The sequence below is a fragment of the Pongo pygmaeus genome, chromosome 5 (assembly GCF_028885625.2).
Source record: "Pongo pygmaeus isolate AG05252 chromosome 5, NHGRI_mPonPyg2-v2.0_pri, whole genome shotgun sequence".
In the NCBI taxonomy this organism is placed as follows: domain Eukaryota; kingdom Metazoa; phylum Chordata; class Mammalia; order Primates; family Hominidae; genus Pongo; species Pongo pygmaeus.
In genome coordinates this window covers 43,397,562-43,414,504 of record NC_072378.2, presented here as the reverse complement: position 1 = coordinate 43,414,504, position 16,943 = coordinate 43,397,562, and the positions used below count along the sequence as shown (strand labels likewise).

General features: G+C 54.6%; 1 protein-coding gene across 8 annotated transcripts; it reads left to right on the top strand.

Moving 5' to 3' along the window:
* Positions 1 to 76: 76 nt before the first annotated feature.
* CUL7 (cullin 7) lies at positions 77 to 16,390 on the top strand. Of its 8 annotated transcripts, none has more exons than XM_054493433.2 (26): positions 77 to 335; positions 1,249 to 1,836; positions 2,284 to 2,435; positions 2,579 to 3,079; positions 3,627 to 3,765; positions 3,866 to 4,062; positions 4,363 to 4,615; positions 5,457 to 5,694; positions 5,773 to 5,878; positions 6,900 to 7,127; positions 7,402 to 7,492; positions 7,596 to 7,767; positions 7,912 to 8,017; positions 8,332 to 8,427; positions 8,615 to 8,790; positions 9,133 to 9,266; positions 10,387 to 10,569; positions 10,837 to 10,943; positions 11,033 to 11,215; positions 12,936 to 13,096; positions 13,265 to 13,481; positions 13,585 to 13,855; positions 15,022 to 15,167; positions 15,317 to 15,443; positions 15,537 to 15,742; positions 15,998 to 16,390. In XM_054493433.2, exons 1-26 carry the CDS (start codon positions 188 to 190, stop codon positions 16,319 to 16,321), a joined length of 5,250 nt encoding a protein of 1,749 aa, XP_054349408.2. In that variant the 5' UTR covers positions 77 to 187; the 3' UTR covers positions 16,322 to 16,390. The 8 variants fall into 8 exon arrangements, with proteins under 8 accessions (XP_054349408.2, XP_054349407.2, XP_063523061.1 ...); XM_054493432.2 differs by having other exon boundaries at positions 15,525 to 15,742; XM_063666991.1 differs by lacking the exon at positions 12,936 to 13,096 and adding an exon at positions 12,862 to 12,935 and having other exon boundaries at positions 91 to 335; positions 1,249 to 1,932; positions 15,525 to 15,742.
* Positions 16,391 to 16,943: the final 553 nt, after the last annotated feature.

Here is a 16,943-nt window from a genome sequence, read left to right as displayed (position 1 = left end):
AAATGACGTCCGAGGCCTTTTCCAGTTCTGACTTTGGGAAACGGGGAGGGCACTTCCGCAGGAGGGACGACAAAAGGAAGAGGAAAGGGCGGCGCAGAGAAGGAGGTGCTGCGTCGCCAAGGTGGCACCCGCGGCTCCGCCCCGGCGCTCTCCCAGGGCCCCTAGCTTTCCGCTGGCTCCGGCGGAAATGAGCCGTGGCTTTTGGCTGGCGGAGCCGCTGGCGGGGACCGGGCCCCACCCTGCCCCAGTGGCTGCCGACTCACGCGGGTGCAGCTCTGTTCCGCAGAGGCACACCCCATCCCGTCTCTCCGTCTCGACCCCCTCGCGGGGCCCAGGTGGGGCCCAAGTCGCAGCCAGCGTCTGTGCCGCGTCCCTTGCTCTGTGAAGGACAGGCCTCGCGCCAGGACCCCGGTGGACTTCTGAGGTGGCCAGAGCCCCGCCGCGGCCCCTTGCTTCTCCTCCCCTGCCCACTTGCCCATCGAGCCTCGCGCTCACCCAACCTCCGTCCCCCATCCTACCGTGCCTCGGGGTTCTAGTTTATGGGGCCTAATCCCCCTCCCCCACCTTACCGCGCGCCCCTGGCTTCTCCGGTCTCCAACCTCGGTCCCCCAAGCCCCTCACCTACCTGGTCTGTGCACCCTGTCCTGGGTCTCGCGGCGCCCCCACCAGCCCTCTTGTTCCAGTTGCTCCAGTCGGAGGCGCCTCCAACCTACCAGTGCCTCCTCCTAGTCCATCGCGCCTTACCCTCCCACTCCACCACCACTTCTCAGGTCTCTTAACTGCGATCTCGGGACTCTTAACTCGGGTCTCACACTCCCATGCTCCAATCCTTAGAGACAGCACCCCTTTTCACACACACTCACGATCTCCCTCCCAAACATACCCCTCTGGGCTTCACATACCCCATGGGTTGCTGCCTGTTCCAAGGCCTTGGGATTCACTTGTAACTCCAAGGCTGCCCTGTCCGCAATAGTCCGCCCACTGTTGCATACCAACCCACTCCAGGCCACAGGGTCTTGGGGACCTTCCTTTTAGCCCCCAAATTTTGTGTTCTTTCACAACAAACACCCCAGTGTTCTCTGCTTAGGCCTGCCCCCACCCAGTGTGCAGCATGCAACTCCTGGGCCTGGCTTTACCCCACCCTGCCTGACAGCTGTTGCCATTTGCTTCCCCACCTCCTGGATATCTTTGATTTTCTGACCTCTCCTTACTCTAGCTTGTCTGTTCTCTTTTCCTTGTGTGCTCCAGGTGCCAGGATGGTGGGAGAACTCCGCTACAGGGAATTCAGGGTGCCCCTGGGGCCCGGCTTACATGCCTATCCTGATGAGCTGATCCGCCAGCGAGTGGGCCATGATGGGCATCCTGAGTACCAGATCCGTTGGCTCATCCTGCGGCGTGGCGATGAGGGGGACGGGGGCTCTGGCCAAGTGGACTGCAAGGCTGAGCACATCCTGCTGTGGATGTCCAAGGATGAGATCTATGCCAACTGCCACAAGATGCTGGGCGAGGATGGCCAGGTCATCGGGCCCTCCCAGGAGTCTACAGGGGAGGTTGGGGCCCTGGACAAATCTGTGCTGGAGGAGATGGAAACCGATGTGAAGTCCCTCATTCAGAGAGCCCTTCGGCAGCTGGAGGAGTGTGTGGGCACCATCCCTCCTGCTCCTCTACTTCACACTGTCCACGTGCTCAGCGCCTATGCCAGCATTGAGCCCCTCACTGGAGTATTCAAGGACCCAAGGGTCCTGGACTTGCTCATGCACATGTTGAGTAGTCCCGATTATCAGATTCGCTGGAGTGCAGGCCGGATGATACAAGCCCTGTCCTCCCATGACGCTGGTGAGGGGCAGTGTGGGGAGGAAGGGAAAGCAGGAGAAGGGCTGGGTCGGCTCAGGGACTCACAGGACACTGTGGCAGGAGCCTCTGATCTCATCAGTACGTAAATGATTCTGTTGCCCTTCTCTTAGAGTTGGAAGAAAAGGAGGTGGGAATGGGAGTGAGGGTGGGGGTTATCTGCCAAAAGAGGAAAGACTATCTTCAAGAACCTCATATTAATTAGTTGCTTTTTATGCAAAGGAAGAATTTAGAGTTTAGACTATTGTAGATCGTGTTTATGTGCATGTGTGTGTGTGTATGCGTATAAGTTAGCAAATTTTAGCTTTTGAAGCAAAACAGTTCTTTCCCATTGTGTGGTGGCAAAAGGATTGGATTGAAAGAGTAGAGGGTCTAAGATTTCTAGGAAGGGTGAGATTAGGGAAAAGTTACCGATTGGGGTGTGGGTTACAGGGACCCGGACTCAGATCCTTCTGTCACTAAGCCAACAAGAAGCCATTGAGAAACACCTGGATTTTGACAGCCGCTGTGCTCTGCTAGCACTGTTTGCACAGGCCACGCTCTCTGAACATCCCATGTCTTTCGAGGGCATTCAGCTACCACAGGTAACCTTTGGGGGTGTAAGGTGGGGGGAACTTGTGAACAAGATCTAGGGTCCAGGCCTTTGCACCTATCTGCAGAGGATGGTATGGAGAGAGGGGCTTAAACTGGGACAAGGTGGATACAGGCCAAAGGTTGTATCCCACAGGTCCCAGGAAGGGTGCTCTTCTCCCTGGTGAAGCGGTATTTGCATGTCACCTCGCTCTTGGATCAGCTGAACGACAGTGCTGCGGAGCCAGGAGCCCAGAACACCTCTGCTCCTGAGGAGTGGAGTGGGGAGAGGGGTCAACTGGAGCTGGAGTTCAGTATGGCCATGGGCACTCTGATCTCGGAGCTGGTGCAAGCCATGCGATGGGACCAAGCCTCAGACAGACCAAGGAGCTCAGCACGGTCCCCCGGTTCCATCTTCCAGCCTCAGCTGGCAGATGTGAGCCCAGGGCTCCCTGCCACCCAGGCTCAGCCCTCCTTCAGGAGGTCAAGACGTTTTCGCCCTCGTTCTGAGTTCGCAAGTGGCAATACCTATGCCTTGTATGTGCGGGACACGCTGCAGCCGGGGATGCGAGTGCGGATGCTGGATGAGTATGAGGAGATCAGTGCTGGGGATGAGGGCGAGTTTCGGCAGAGCAACAACGGTGTGCCTCCTGTGCAGGTGAGCGGCACACGGTGGTGGGATACTGTTGGGGGTCTATTTGGGGTGGGGCAGAGCTGGGACTTCTATACGGGGGGGCTCCAGCAGGCCACCCAAAGAGAAAGCTTTCGGTAAGATTGGGATGGTGAAAAAGAGTCAGTAGTTGAGAGGGGGGTCATTCTGAGAGCTGGGAAAATCTGGGTTTAGGAGGCTATGAAGTCAAGAAGACTCACACCCGGGAAGAAACTGATATAGCTAGACTCCTCCAAAGGTCAGGGTCAGGTAGTGGAGGCCAGAAGGAAGTGTGGGGGCATAAGCCATGAAAGACAGGGTGAGAGGAGAGACAGGCCCATCCCCCAAAGAAGGCATCCTGTTTGTGTGTGTGTGTGTGTGTGTGTGTGTGTGTGTGTGTGTGTTCTCCATATGCTGCTGTTTTGTTATGTGGAGGTTTTTCTAAAACCTGGCCAGGTGGTCACGCTGAGGGCTATAAGTCCTCAGTATTGGGCCACAGCCAGTCATTTGTGAGTCCTCCCTTCCCCTTCCCTCTCTTTCTTTCCCTATTCTCCAGGTATTGTGGGAGTCAACAGGCCGCACCTATTGGGTGCACTGGCACATGCTGGAGATCTTGGGCTTTGAGGAAGACATTGAGGACATGGTTGAGGCTGATGAGTACCAAGGGGCAGTGGCCAGTAGAGTCCTGGGTAGAGGTGAGCCCAGGGAGGAAGCAAGGGTCAGCTCTGAGCAGAGGAACGGTGGTCCTGCTGAGTTGCTAGTGACATCCTTGTGCCCCTCGGCCCATTTCCACAGCCCTGCCTGCCTGGCGCTGGAGGCCCATGACGGAACTCTATGCTGTGCCTTATGTGCTGCCTGAGGATGAGGACAGTGAGGAGTGTGAACACCTGACCCTGGCTGAGTGGTGGGAACTCCTCTTCTTCATCAAGAAGTTGGATGGACCTGACCATCAGGAGGTTCTCCAGATCCTCCAGGAGAACCTAGACGGGGAGGTAGAGCCAGCCTGGAGACACTCGGAGGTTGGAGGGCTCTATTGCAAGGGCTGGACTGTATAGAGCATTTGGAAGGCTCAGGATGAAAAGTGGAGGTCAGAGAGTGGAAGGGGCTGCAGAGGAGGGGTCTGGAATTTTCAGAGGTGGGAGGGTGAGCTGTTTGGGAGGAGCCAGCTGCCAGCCATGAGAGGATCAGGATGGAGGGTATGTGTGCAGAGAGACCCCCACCCCTACCAAGTGCTCCCTGGGGCCTCTGTGTCAGCAGGGCTGTCTGCAGTGAGAGCTTCTCCTTGATGGCAGATTCTGGATGATGAGATCCTAGCTGAACTGGCCGTGCCCATAGAATTGGCCCAGGACTTGCTGCTGACTCTGCCACAGCGACTCAATGACAGTGCCCTCAGGGACCTGATCAACTGCCATGTCTACAAGAAGTATGGGCCTGAAGCCCTAGCAGGGAACCCAGCCTACCCATCCCTTCTAGAAGCCCAAGAAGATGTCCTGCTGGAAGCGCAGGCCCAGGCTAAGGACTCAGAAGATGCAGCCAAAGTGGAAGGTGGGTGCCAGACACAGTAGCTGAGCTGACACACCTTCAGGGCATTAGCACAGGAGAGATGTCTGTGCTGATTTTTATGCAATCCTTTCTGGAAGTGATGCCACCTTAGAATCTGCAACTTAGAGAGAAGCAACAAATGGAGAAGCAGGCATTGTGTTCCCTCAAAGAATGAAGGAGGATGTAAAGTTAGAAAATTGCAAGAGAATTTTGAAGACTTAAAAAAGCCCCCACATTTAGCTTTTTCTCTTGTACAGAAACATATTCTATGCTTTGAAATAAAGGGAAGTGCTCTCCTGTTTTCAGATGAAGCTACTTTGCTATTTTAAGAATATAAAGGCCAGGTGCGGTGGCTCACGCCTGTAATCCCAGCACTTTGGAAGGCCAAGGCAGGCGGATCATGAGGTCAGGAGATCGAGATCATCCTGCCTAACATGGTGAAACCCCGTCTCTACTAAAACTACAAAAAAAAAAAAAATTAGCCGGGCATGGTGGTGGGCACCTGTAGTCCCAGCTACTGGAGGCTGAGGCAGGAGAATAGCGTGAACCCAAGAGGCGGAGGTTGCAGTGAGCCGAGATCATGCCACTGCACTCTAGCCTGGGTGACAGAGCGAGACTCCGTCTCAAAAAAAAAAAAAAAAAAAAAGAATATAAAATTTGTCATGAAGCTGTCTTACAATGATATTAAGAGATTAGATCCCCAAACCTAACTTTTAGGGGGATTAAAAAATTTAAAACATTTTTTTAGGAGAAATTAGAGAAAAAGATTGAGAGTTATGAATCTATTTCTGAGCCTTTACATTACTAACAATGGCCAACTCCTGTGACTCTCCCCTTCCTATAGCAAAAGAACCCCCATCTCAGAGTCCCAACACTCCCCTGCAGCGTCTGGTGGAGGGTTATGGTCCAGCTGGGAAAATCCTCCTGGATCTAGAGCAAGCCCTCAGCTCGGAGGGGACCCAGGAGAACAAGGTCAAGCCACTCCTGCTGCAGCTGCAGCGGCAGCCGCAGCCCTTCCTGGCACTGATGCAGAGCCTAGACACTCCGGAAACTAACAGGACCCTGCACCTGACTGTGCTGAGGTGAGAGCATGGTGACAGGTGGGATCTCTGAGGGCAAAGGGGGTCCACGAGGCTGGCTGCACATTTCTCTGCCCCCAGAATCCTGAAGCAGCTGGTGGACTTCCCCGAGGCACTGCTGCTCCCCTGGCACGAGGCCGTGGATGCCTGCATGGCCTGCCTGCGGTCCCCAAACACTGATCGAGAGGTACCCCTGCCCTGCTCTGGGGAGAGGCTGGGGGAGAGGATTAAGGCAGCCACTGGCAAGGCACACCTGCTGGGCAAGGCTCTGGAGGGTGTGATAGAGCCTTTGGGCTCTTGGTTTGAGTTTTGCTTTTAAAATTGAATTTTATTTTTTTTAAATAGGTAATACATTCACATGGTTCACAAATCAAAACGCTCTAACAAGGTATACACTGAGAATTCTTGCTCTCACCCAAATCTCTGTTCTCCCAGTGTCCCCCACACACCCCTTACTGGTAACTACTTGTATTAATTTATGTATCTTTCCCATGTTCCCTTATGCAAATATAAGCAAACCCGAATGTGTGATCTTGCCACTCTCTTTTTTACACAAAAGGATATGGAGATATTATTACATAAAACATTAAGAGCTTCAATAGCTCCATTTTTGGCTGGGCCTGTGGGAGAAAGGGGGATGAAGGAGGCAGAGGGCCCATCACATACCAGAGTCCCCTGCAAGAGCTACAGAGAAGTCCTGGGCACAGAAGGCTTCAGAAGGGCTCAGAGAACTAGGGTCATGGTGACAGTAGGTATTTGCAGTGTGGCTGTATTTTTGGCTGTTACCTGGAATTTACTTTCTAAGGCAGGCTCATTGGGTATACACACACAAACCCAGTCCCTGTCAGCGCCTTCCCAGCCATCCAGGTGTCTGTGTCTGAACATCTCAAAACACAGCCCTACAACTGGTTTTTGGGACAGTGGGGCCTGGATGCTCTCTGCAGTTTTTGCCAATATAATCAGCAGCCTAGAACCCTAGAGTAGCAGGGCATCTTGTGCCCTTTTCCATTTTGGTTTGTCTTTGGTTCTCTAACCACCTGGCCCTTGTGTCTCCCCATCCCTGTCTTTTCACTTCCTCACTCTGCCTTGCTCACTGTAGCACCCCCAGCACCCAGTACACAGAGTACACAGTGGGTACCCGCTACTGCAGATGCCCTTGTGGCCCTCGCCCTGTCTTCATTCATCTCCTCCCTTATGTCCCCACCCAGGTGCTCCAGGAACTGATTTTCTTCCTGCACCGCCTGACCTCAGTGAGCAGGGACTATGCCGTGGTGCTGAATCAGCTGGGAGCAAGAGACGCCATCTCCAAGGCCCTGGAAAAGCACCTGGGAAAGCTGGAGCTGGCTCAGGAGCTGCGGGACATGGTGTTCAAGTGTGAGAAGCATGCCCACCTCTACCGCAAACTCATCACCAACATCCTGGGAGGCTGCATCCAGGTCAGGAGGAAGGGGAGCTTGTGGGCTTAGAGTGGCATCAGAATGTGAAACCCGAGCAGTGGCGGGTAAGGGCTGTGTTCCCATGGCTGGGAACAACAGGTGACTCTAGTGACCCTGGGGCATTTGTTCCCCTGCCCCTCTTCCCTATCTGGACCTGCTCTGCTGGTGCTGTAGAGGAAGTCCCACTGCTGCTTGGTCTCTCCTTCATCCGTGTTTCCGTGTGTCTCTCCGTGTTCCTTCTGCCCCTGTGCCCCTTCTGATGTTCTGGCTGCAGATGGTGTTGGGCCAGATCGAAGACCACAGACGAACCCACCGGCCCATCAACATCCCTTTCTTTGATGTGTTCCTCAGATACCTGTGCCAGGGTTCGTGCCTGTTGCCGTGTTGCTCCACCTCCCCACACCTATGTCTGTTTCCCCTCTACACCCTACCTGGCTGTGACCGCCACCCCTTCCCACTTGCCCCCAGGCTCCAGTGTGGAAGTGAAGGAGGACAAGTGCTGGGAGAAGGTAGAGGTGTCCTCCAACCCGCACCGGGCCAGCAAGCTGACGGACCACAACCCCAAGACCTACTGGGAGTCCAACGGCAGCGCCGGCTCCCACTACATCACTCTGCACATGCGCCAGGGCATCCTCATCAGGTAACGCTCCCACGCATGTGCTTTGCCACACACCTATGCTTTCCTGTGACGCCCCTGTGTTTGTTTTGGGGGAAGCACCACCCCCTGGACTTGGCCATGGGCCCTGGCTACAAGTTCCAAATGGTTTTTCCTCCCCACTCCCAGGCAACTGACTCTGCTTGTGGCTAGTGAGGACTCGAGCTACATGCCGGCCCGAGTGGTGGTGTGCGGGGGTGATAGCACTAGCTCTCTTCACACGGAACTCAACTCGGTAGGACCCCAGGGCCATTAGCCATTACTCCACCCCTCACAGGATCTGCCCTCCTGCTTCGATCTGGCCCTATCCGACTTTTTTCTACTCCCACCTGTCTTGAGCCCCACAGAAAGTAGTGTCCTTTATCCCTGTGCTTGTGCCACCAGGCCCTGAACAATGAGGGTGGCATGAGGACAGCTTTATCAGGACCCTACACATCCCAGGGCTGGGGAAGGGAGGGAAACAGTGAGGGGACTGGAGCCTAGAGCCAACTTGGCTCAGCACTCCCATCTGCATGTGTGGCGGTGACAGCCTTCTCTGCCCCCTGCCAGGTGAATGTGATGCCCTCTGCCAGCCGGGTGATCCTCCTGGAGAACCTGACCCGCTTCTGGCCCATCATCCAGATCCGCATAAAGCGCTGCCAGCAGGTGGGACCAGGGATGTGGGGTGTGGCCCTGGGTAGGGGGCTCTGAGCCCCATAAACAGGCAGATCTTGAGCCAGAGGGCCAGCCTGGGTCTCGAGCAGCTCCAGGGGTGAGGTTCGAGGGCGTAGCTGACCCCAGCCCATCCCAAGGAGGTGTGGGGTGAGTGAAGATAGTCCTGTGTGTGTTTCAGGGTGGCATTGATACGCGCATTCGGGGGCTAGAGATCCTAGGCCCCAAGCCCACATTCTGGCCAGTGTTCCGGGAGCAGCTCTGTCGTCACACACGCCTCTTCTACATGGTTCGGGCACAGGCCTGGAGCCAGGACATGGCAGAGGACCGCAGGAGCCTCCTGCACCTGAGTTCTAGGTGTGTGAGAGTGTGCGTGTATGCTTGTGTCTGTGGGAAAGGTAAGGCTATTGCAAATAGCTGGCAGGCAGGGGTCCATGGAAGCTGTGAGATGGAGGTTTAATATGCGTGGGGAGGGGACTGGAGTGTTCTGAGCTGTGGGAGGGGAAGAAAGGACAAAGAAAAAAGATTTCTCCAGTGGGCTGGGAATGGGATATACCAGTTAGCACAGGGCAGTTCTGAAGTACCAGGGGGGCCTTCAGTTTGGGTGCTGGGGTTAGCTGGCAGTCTTAGGAAGGGTGGACACTGAGATAACATACGCTTCAAGCCCCTGACACCTTCCTCCTCCATTCTCACCCCCAGACTCAACGGGGCTCTGCGCCAGGAGCAGAATTTTGCTGACCGCTTCCTCCCTGACAACGAGGCTGCCCAGGCTCTGGGCAAGACCTGCTGGGAGGCCCTGGTCAGCCCCGTGGTGCAGAACATCACCTCCCCTGGTAACCATCCTGACATCTGGACCCATTACCATCTCAGGGCTTGGTTCCACTAATTAGCTCCTTCTTGCTCTACCCTAGAACCACCTGGATTATGTCCTGGCCCTTTTGGCACCTGCATTTGTAATCCCAGTGCTGTCTTCTCACAGCCCAGGGGCTGCCCCCTTTCCCATGTCTCTCAAGTGTCAGGGGACACCATAAGTGCAGGAGGTGCCTTGTTACCCACTCCCTTTATCATTCTTTTTTTTTTTTTGAGACGCAGTTTCGCTCGTTACCCACGCTGGAGTGCGATGGCATGATCTTGGCTCACTGCAACCTCTGCCTCCCGGGTTCAGGCAATTCTCCTGCCTCAGCCTCCCAAGTAGCTGGGATTACAGGCATGTACCACCATGCCTGGCTTATTTTATTTTACTTTATTTTATTTTATTTTTTTGAGACAGAGTTTCGCTCTTGTTGCCTAGACTGGAGTGCAATGGCGCGGTCTCGGCTCACTGCAACCTCCGCCTCCAGGGTTCAAGTGATTCTCCTGCCTCAGCCTCCCAGATAGCTGGGATTACAGGCATGGGCCACCATGCCCAGCTAATTTTGTATTTTTAGTAGAGATGGGGTTTCTCCATGTTGGTCAGGCTGGTCTCAAACTCCCAGTCTCAGGTGATCCACCCGCCTCAGTCTCCCAAAGTGCTGGGATTACAGGCATGAGCCACCGCACCCGACCCACACCTAGCTAATTTTATATTTTTAGTAGAGGTGGGGTTTCTTCATGTTGGTCAGGCTGATCTCGAACTCCCGACTCAGGTGATCCGCCCACCTCAGCCTCCCAAAGTGCTGAGATTACAGGCATGAGCCACCGCGCCTGGCCTTTTCTATTTTTTTATGTTTATTTCTTATTTTTAAAGATGGGGTCCTGCTATGTTGACCAGGCCGGTCTTGAACTCCTGCCTCAAGCGATCCTCTCATCTCAGCCTCCCAAAGTGCTGGGATTACAGGCGTAAACCACCCTACCTGGCCCCCTCCCTTGTATCATTCCGTCCAGTTGCTCTATCTCCACACTCCTGTTCAGCCCAACCTCTCCCACTTCCCTGCAGATATGGCTGTGCCTTGATTTGTTTATCTCACCCTCTAGATGAGGATGGCATTAGCCCCCTGGGTTGGCTGCTGGACCAGTACCTGGAGTGTCAGGAAGCTGTCTTCAACCCCCAGAGCCGTGGCCCAGCTTTCTTCTCGCGGGTGCGCCGTCTCACTCACCTGCTGGTGCATGTCGAGCCCTGCGAGGCACCCCCTCCTGTGGTGGCCACTCCTCGGCCCAGTGAGTAGTGGAGATTCAGGTGGGGAGCTCTAGTCAGGAGCATTTTCCTGGGCCCCACATGTACACCACAGGCTTCTGTCCATCCCCATCCTTCCCCTCCCTATGGGCTCAGCCTGTTCATCTTCCAGGTTTGTGTCACCTCCATCCATGAACATCATTTTGGGTGGCAGCATGTCAGGAAAGGCCTCAGGGAACCCCCTTGGATGGGGACTTGGGAGTGGAGGGGCTGCCCCCTCCTTGCCTCTGCCACTTTCTTGGTCTCCACAGAAGGCAGAAACAGAAGCCACGACTGGAGCTCCTTGGCTACCCGGGGCCTTCCAAGCAGCATCATGAGAAACCTGACGCGCTGTTGGCGGGCTGTGGTGGAGAAGCAGGTGGGCAGGAGCAGGCCTGGGGGAGAGAGGGGACACCATAATGGTGGCATGTTGGGTTGCGTCTTCATGCTCCTGCCCCTTCCTTCCAGGTGAACAATTTTCTGACCTCATCCTGGCGGGATGATGACTTTGTGCCACGCTACTGTGAGCACTTTAATATTCTGCAGAACTCAAGCTCTGAACTGTTTGGGCCTCGGGCAGCCTTCTTGCTGGCGCTGCAAAATGGCTGTGCGGGAGCCTTGCTGAAGCTCCCTTTTCTCAAAGCTGCCCACGTAAGCCTCTACCCTTGCCTCATCCTTGGGTCTCTTCCTACAAACTCTCCCTTCCTCACTTCCTCCAAATGACCCACCCTACCATTCCCATTCTATGGTGAACATATGTTAGTATATGGCCATGTTATAAGAAGTTTAAAAAATTGAAAAAAATAAATTGTGGCCAGGTGTGGTGGCTCATGCCTATAATCCCAGCACTTTGGGAGGCCGAGGCAGGCAGATCACCTGAGGGCAGGAGTTTGAGGCCAGCCTGGCCAACATGGCCAAACCCCGTCTCTACTAAAAATACAAAAATTAGCCAGGCATGGTGGCACATGCCTGTATTCCTAGCTACTTGGGAGGCTGAGGCAGGAGAATTGTTTGAACCCAGGAGGTGGAGGTTGCAGTTGCAGTCAGCCGAGATTGCACCACTGCACTCCAGTCTGGGTGACAGAGCTAGACTCATATCAAAAAAAAAAAAAAACCACCCACAATTGATGAGCAAAAATGCAAGAAGCACCCTGGAAAAGCAGGGTACAGAGCAGCAGGAGCGTGAGGCTCCTTGTGTAGCCTCCAGTCCTAGTTTATCAGTGACACTGCATCAGGACCATCTTTGTGTATGTAACTTACTTCCTTGTGTCTGTCTTTCTTTCTCTCTCTCTTTCTCCCTTCCTTCTTTCTTTCCTTCCTTCCTTTCTTCCTTCCTTCCCTCCCTCTTTCCTTCTCTCCCTCCCTCCCTCCTTCCTTCTCTATTTCTCTCTTTCCTTTTTCTTTCTTTCCTTCTCTCTTTCTTCTTCCTTTTTTTTTTTTGAGATGCAGTCTCACTCTGTCACCCAAGCTGGAGTGCAGTGGCTCAATCTCAGCTCACCACAACCTCCGCCTCCCAGGTTCAAGCGATTCTCCTGCCTCAACCTCCCAAGTAGCTGGGATTATAGGCACATGCTACCACGCCCAGCCAATTTTTGTATTTTTAGTAGAGACGGAGTTTCACCACATTGGTCAGGCTGGTCTCGAACTCCTGACCTCGTGATCCACCCACCTCAGCCTCCCAAAGTGTTGGGATTACAGGCATGAGCCACCTCTCCCTTCCCTTCCCCTTCCCTTCCCTTCCCCTTCCCTTCCCTTCACTCCCCTCCCCTCCCCTCCCCTCTTTTCCTCTCCTTTCTTTTTCTTTCTCTCCCTTTCTTTCTTTTCTTTCTCTTTCTTTACTTCTTTCTTAACAGGGTCTTACCCTCTCCCACACTGGGGTGCAGTGGTGCAGTCACAGCTCACTGCAGCCTCAACCTCTTGGGCTCAGGTGGTCCTCTCAGCCTTCTGGGTAGCTGAGACCATAGGCGTGTGCCACCATGCCCAGCTAATTTTTTCACATTTTTAGTAGAGATGGGGTTTTGCCATGTTGCCCAGGCTGGTCTCCAACTCCTGGGTTCAAGCCATCTGCCTGTCTCGGCCTCCCAAAATGCTGGAATTACAGGCGTGAACTGCGCCTGGCCTTATTTTCTCATTTTGAATGATTATTATTAGTTTGATTTTTTAGACACAATGTGAAAAGACACTTTCCATAATTGTTAATATTGCTAATTTGTACAGTGGTTAATGATCTTATAAAATAGTTGTATGAAAGCACCAACCACCTTAGGAAGCTGCCAGCATTCATATCTACTTTCCAGACCCTCGTCCCTCCTCCCCACTCACCTGCTCTGCTGGCTTATTCATGGCTTTCCTGTGCTCTGCCATTGCTCAGGTGAGTGAGCAGTTCGCCCGGCACATTGACCAGCAGATCCAGGGCAGCCGGATTGGTGGAGCCCAGGAAATGGAGAGGCTGGCACAGCTGCAGCAATGCCTGCAAGCTGTCCTGATTTTCTCCGGCCTGGAGATAGCCACCACCTTTGAGCATTATTACCAGTGAGTGTGGACCTAGGGAGCGGGAGCTGGCGGGAGGCAGGATGATGGTGGCAGAGCCAGCTCATGGGCCTGGAAGTCTGGGATAGAGGCAGGCTGGAGCCTTGGAGTGGGAGGCTGGGCCACACTGGTGCCCACACTGAGGCTTGGCCCGGGCTGCATGCGCTGCAGGCACTACATGGCGGACCGTCTCCTGGGCGTGGTCTCAAGCTGGCTGGAAGGGGCCGTGCTGGAGCAGATCGGTCCCTGCTTCCCCAACCGCCTCCCCCAGCAGATGTTGCAGAGCCTGAGCACCTCTAAGGAGCTGCAGCGCCAGTTCCACGTCTACCAGCTCCAGCAGCTGGATCAGGAACTCCTAAAGTTGGAGGATACAGAGAAGAAAATACAGGTGAGTGCCTTGGAAGGGATGAGCAAATGAGAGGGTAGGGGGAAGAGGGGCGTGGAGCAGACTGGAGGAGGCCATGGCATCTGGGAACCCTGTGCTCCTTCAGGTGGGCCATGGGGCCAGTGGCAAGGAGCACAAGAGCGAGAAGGAAGAGGAAGCTGGGGCAGCAGCAGCGGTGGATGTGGCGGAGGGAGAGGAGGAAGAGGAGGAGAATGAGGACCTCTACTATGAAGGGGCAATGCCAGAAGTGTCTGTGCTTGTCCTGTCCCGACACTGCTGGCCTGTTGCCTCAATCTGCCACACACTGAACCCCAGAACCTGCCTGCCTTCCTACCTGAGGGGCACTTTGAACAGATACTCCAACTTCTACAACAAGAGTGAGCAGCCAGGCAGAGGGACTGGGGACTGGGGAGAGGGTGGGCTGCTAGGAAAGGACGTGGGGTTGGGGGCAGACCCTGATGTTGGGAGGCTTGATGTAAAAAGAGATGGTCTTTGGCTGGGCACGGTGCTCACGCCTGTAATCCCAGCACTTTGGGAGGCTGAGGCAGGCGGATCACTTGAGGTCAGGAGTTCAAGACCAGCCTTGGCCAACATGGTGAAACCTCGTCTCTGCTAAAAATACAAAAATTAGCCGTGTATGGTGGTGCGTGCCTGTAGTCCCAGCTACTTGGGAGGCTGAGGCAGGAGAATCGCTTCAACCCACAGGCGGATGTTGCAGTGAGCCGAGATCGTGCCACTGCACTCTAGCCTGGGTGACAGCGAGACTCCATCTCAAAAAAAAAAAAAAAAAAGTTGGTCTTTTAATTTAAATTTTTAATTTTTGTTTTTATAGATTCAGGGAGAGATAGTCTTTAGGGATAAGAATTCCCTGGGCCATGGGAAAAACAGTGGTTTTGAGAAGAAAGGGCAGGAGCTTGGTGGCTGAGGGTGGCAGGTGCTGTCAGATACCTGATCCCCAGACCATTGCCTTTTCTGTTCTAAAATAAAACCCGGGAATCTCTTTGTGGGTGATGGGGAGGATGGAGGCAGGAGGCACCTGAGGCCACCAGATATGAGTAGGTGTCTGGCTCTTTTCTGGTCAGTCACCTGTCATCCTAAACTCCCCATTGGGGGCTGATCCCTGAGCTGGCAGCAACACAGGAGGGGAAGAGGCTCAGACCTGTGGTCAGGGAGCCCCCTAATAGGGGAGACATTGTTTCCTGTCATCATACTCCAGCTTGATAAGAGCCCCAGTCCTTCCTCCCTTCATGGTTTTGTCTCCCTAAAAACACATAGGGCAATCCTCGAAGGCACTGATGAGAACCTGCTTGGCACCAGGCTAGGCATAGGATAGCTCCCAGATACCTGAGGCTTGCCATAGAGGCAGGCCCAGAGAAGGCTGAGATCTGGAAGCTCAGACCAGAAGCCCCAGTGTCCATAAATGCTGGGGTCACACGCCCTGCAGAGATAAACAGAGCTTGACCAGCGTGCACCCTCCCTCCAACACCAACTCCCTCCTTTCACTTGCTCTTTGTCTCCCTCCCCCTTCCTGGTACGTCTTCAGGTCAGAGCCACCCTGCCCTTGAGCGAGGCTCACAGAGGCGACTGCAGTGGACGTGGCTGGGCTGGGCTGAGCTGCAGTTTGGGAACCAGACCCTGCATGTGTCCACCGTGCAGATGTGGCTACTGCTGTATCTCAACGACCTGAAGGTGGCCCAGCCCCGCTGCACCTCTCTCCTGTCTCCCACTTTGTCCCTTGCCTCTCTTCCTGAAACCTTGACTCCCTCTGCTTCTTCCTTCCATCCTCTTCTCTCCACTCCTTGGGGAGGCCCTGAATGTCTCCCATCTGTTCTCTGAAGGCGGTCTCTGTGGAGAGTCTGCTGGCGCTCTCAGGGCTCTCCGCAGACATGCTCAATCAGGCGATTGGGCCCCTCACCTCTTCAAGAGGCCCCCTGGACCTTCATGAGCAAAAGGATATACCAGGAGGTATGCACTTAGGGCCAGAGGGGCCTCCGCTCTGAGGCAGGGCCAGGCTTCTCGTGGGCTCTCCACTGAGTGAGTGATCAGCATTTATTTCAGGGGTCCTCAAGATTCGAGATGGCAGCAAGGAACCCAGGTCGAGATGGGACATTGTGCGGCTCATCCCACCTCAGACGTACCTGCAAGCTGAGGGTGAAGAGGGTCGGAACTTGGAGAAGAGACGGAATCTTCTGAACTGCCTCATCGTCCGAATCCTCAAGGCCCATGGGGATGAGGGGCTGCACATTGACCAGCTTGTCTGTCTGGTAGGCAGGGGTGGGCACAATGGGTGACGGATCTTTGCTGGGGTTGGGGGAGCAGTCTACAGGACAAGGTGGGTCCACGTGTGGTGAAGCACCTAGTTCACTATGTAGCCTGTAGGAGTGTGAGGAGTGAGGTCGGGATGTACCTGGTGTCCTTGGGGCGTCCTGTCCTAGCAGCTTGTGGTTGGAGTGGAAGCTCAAGCAAGGAGGGGTCAGCTGCCTCTAAACTACCACTTCTCCCTTCCTCCCCCACACCAGGTGCTGGAGGCTTGGCAGAAGGGCCCGTGTCCTCCCAGGGGTTTGGTCAGCAGCCTTGGTAAGGGGTCTGCCTGCAGCAGCACTGACGTCCTCTCCTGCATCCTACACCTCCTGGGCAAGGGCACACTGAGACGCCATGATGACCGGCCCCAGGTGCTGTCCTATGCAGTCCCTGTGACTGTCATGGAGCCTCACACTGAGTCCCTGAACCCAGGCTCCTCAGGCCCCAACCCCCCCCTCACCTTCCATACCGTGCAGATTCGCTCCCGGGGTGTGCCCTATGCCTCCTGCACTGCCACCCAGAGCTTCTCTACCTTCCGGTAGCCCTAGACTTGGGGTCAGGGGAAAGTAGAGCTGGAGCTTTTACAGAAATAAAACCCAAGAGTTTGATTATATGACGTGTATGTTTGGCGACTGCTAGAGATTTGAGTGGGGAGGTGGGAGGGCTTTCCTGGCTGGTGGGGAAGGAGCCCTTGGCACTGAGGCTGTCGCATGATATGCCAAGGGTCTTGTTAGGGTGAGGATGGTAGACTGGGAGAAAGGCAGAGGGAGTCAGGTGCGACTTAGCACCCCCTCTAGGCAGAGGGAGAGGACCAGGCAGGATGATGGCACTCAGCGCCTTCTCAGAGGGTGTGTGGTCAGAAGTGCTTTCATCTGGCAGGCTGGAGATCCAAGCCCAACTTGGCCACTCACCAGATGGTTTGTAACTTGGGCAGATTATCGAGCAGGGTTTAATTCTCCTCGTTTGTGCCCAGTCACTGTGGGACTCTGACAAGTAACAGGTATGGAAGCATTTGATGTGGTGAATGAAGGCATTGCCAGTGAGTCTCTATTTTGGCCACCATTGCCAACAGTGAATGTGGTTCCTTGGTGCCTTCCCTAAGTAAGACTGACATGATGAAGGTGAGGTCAGTGACCCCTGTGGCCACTGCAGGCACCCAGCAAC

Coding starts and splice junctions, on each gene's coding strand:
- CUL7 (XM_054493430.2), top strand. CDS start 188: ATGAGCCGTGGCTTTTGGCTGGCGGAGCCGCTGGCGGGGACCGGGCCC. Junction 3,080..3,626: donor ACGGTGTGCCTCCTGTGCAG/GTGAGCGGCACA, acceptor CCTATTCTCCAG/GTATTGTGGGAGTCAACAGG. Junction 13,482..13,584: donor ATACAGAGAAGAAAATACAG/GTGAGTGCCTTG, acceptor GTGCTCCTTCAG/GTGGGCCATGGGGCCAGTGG.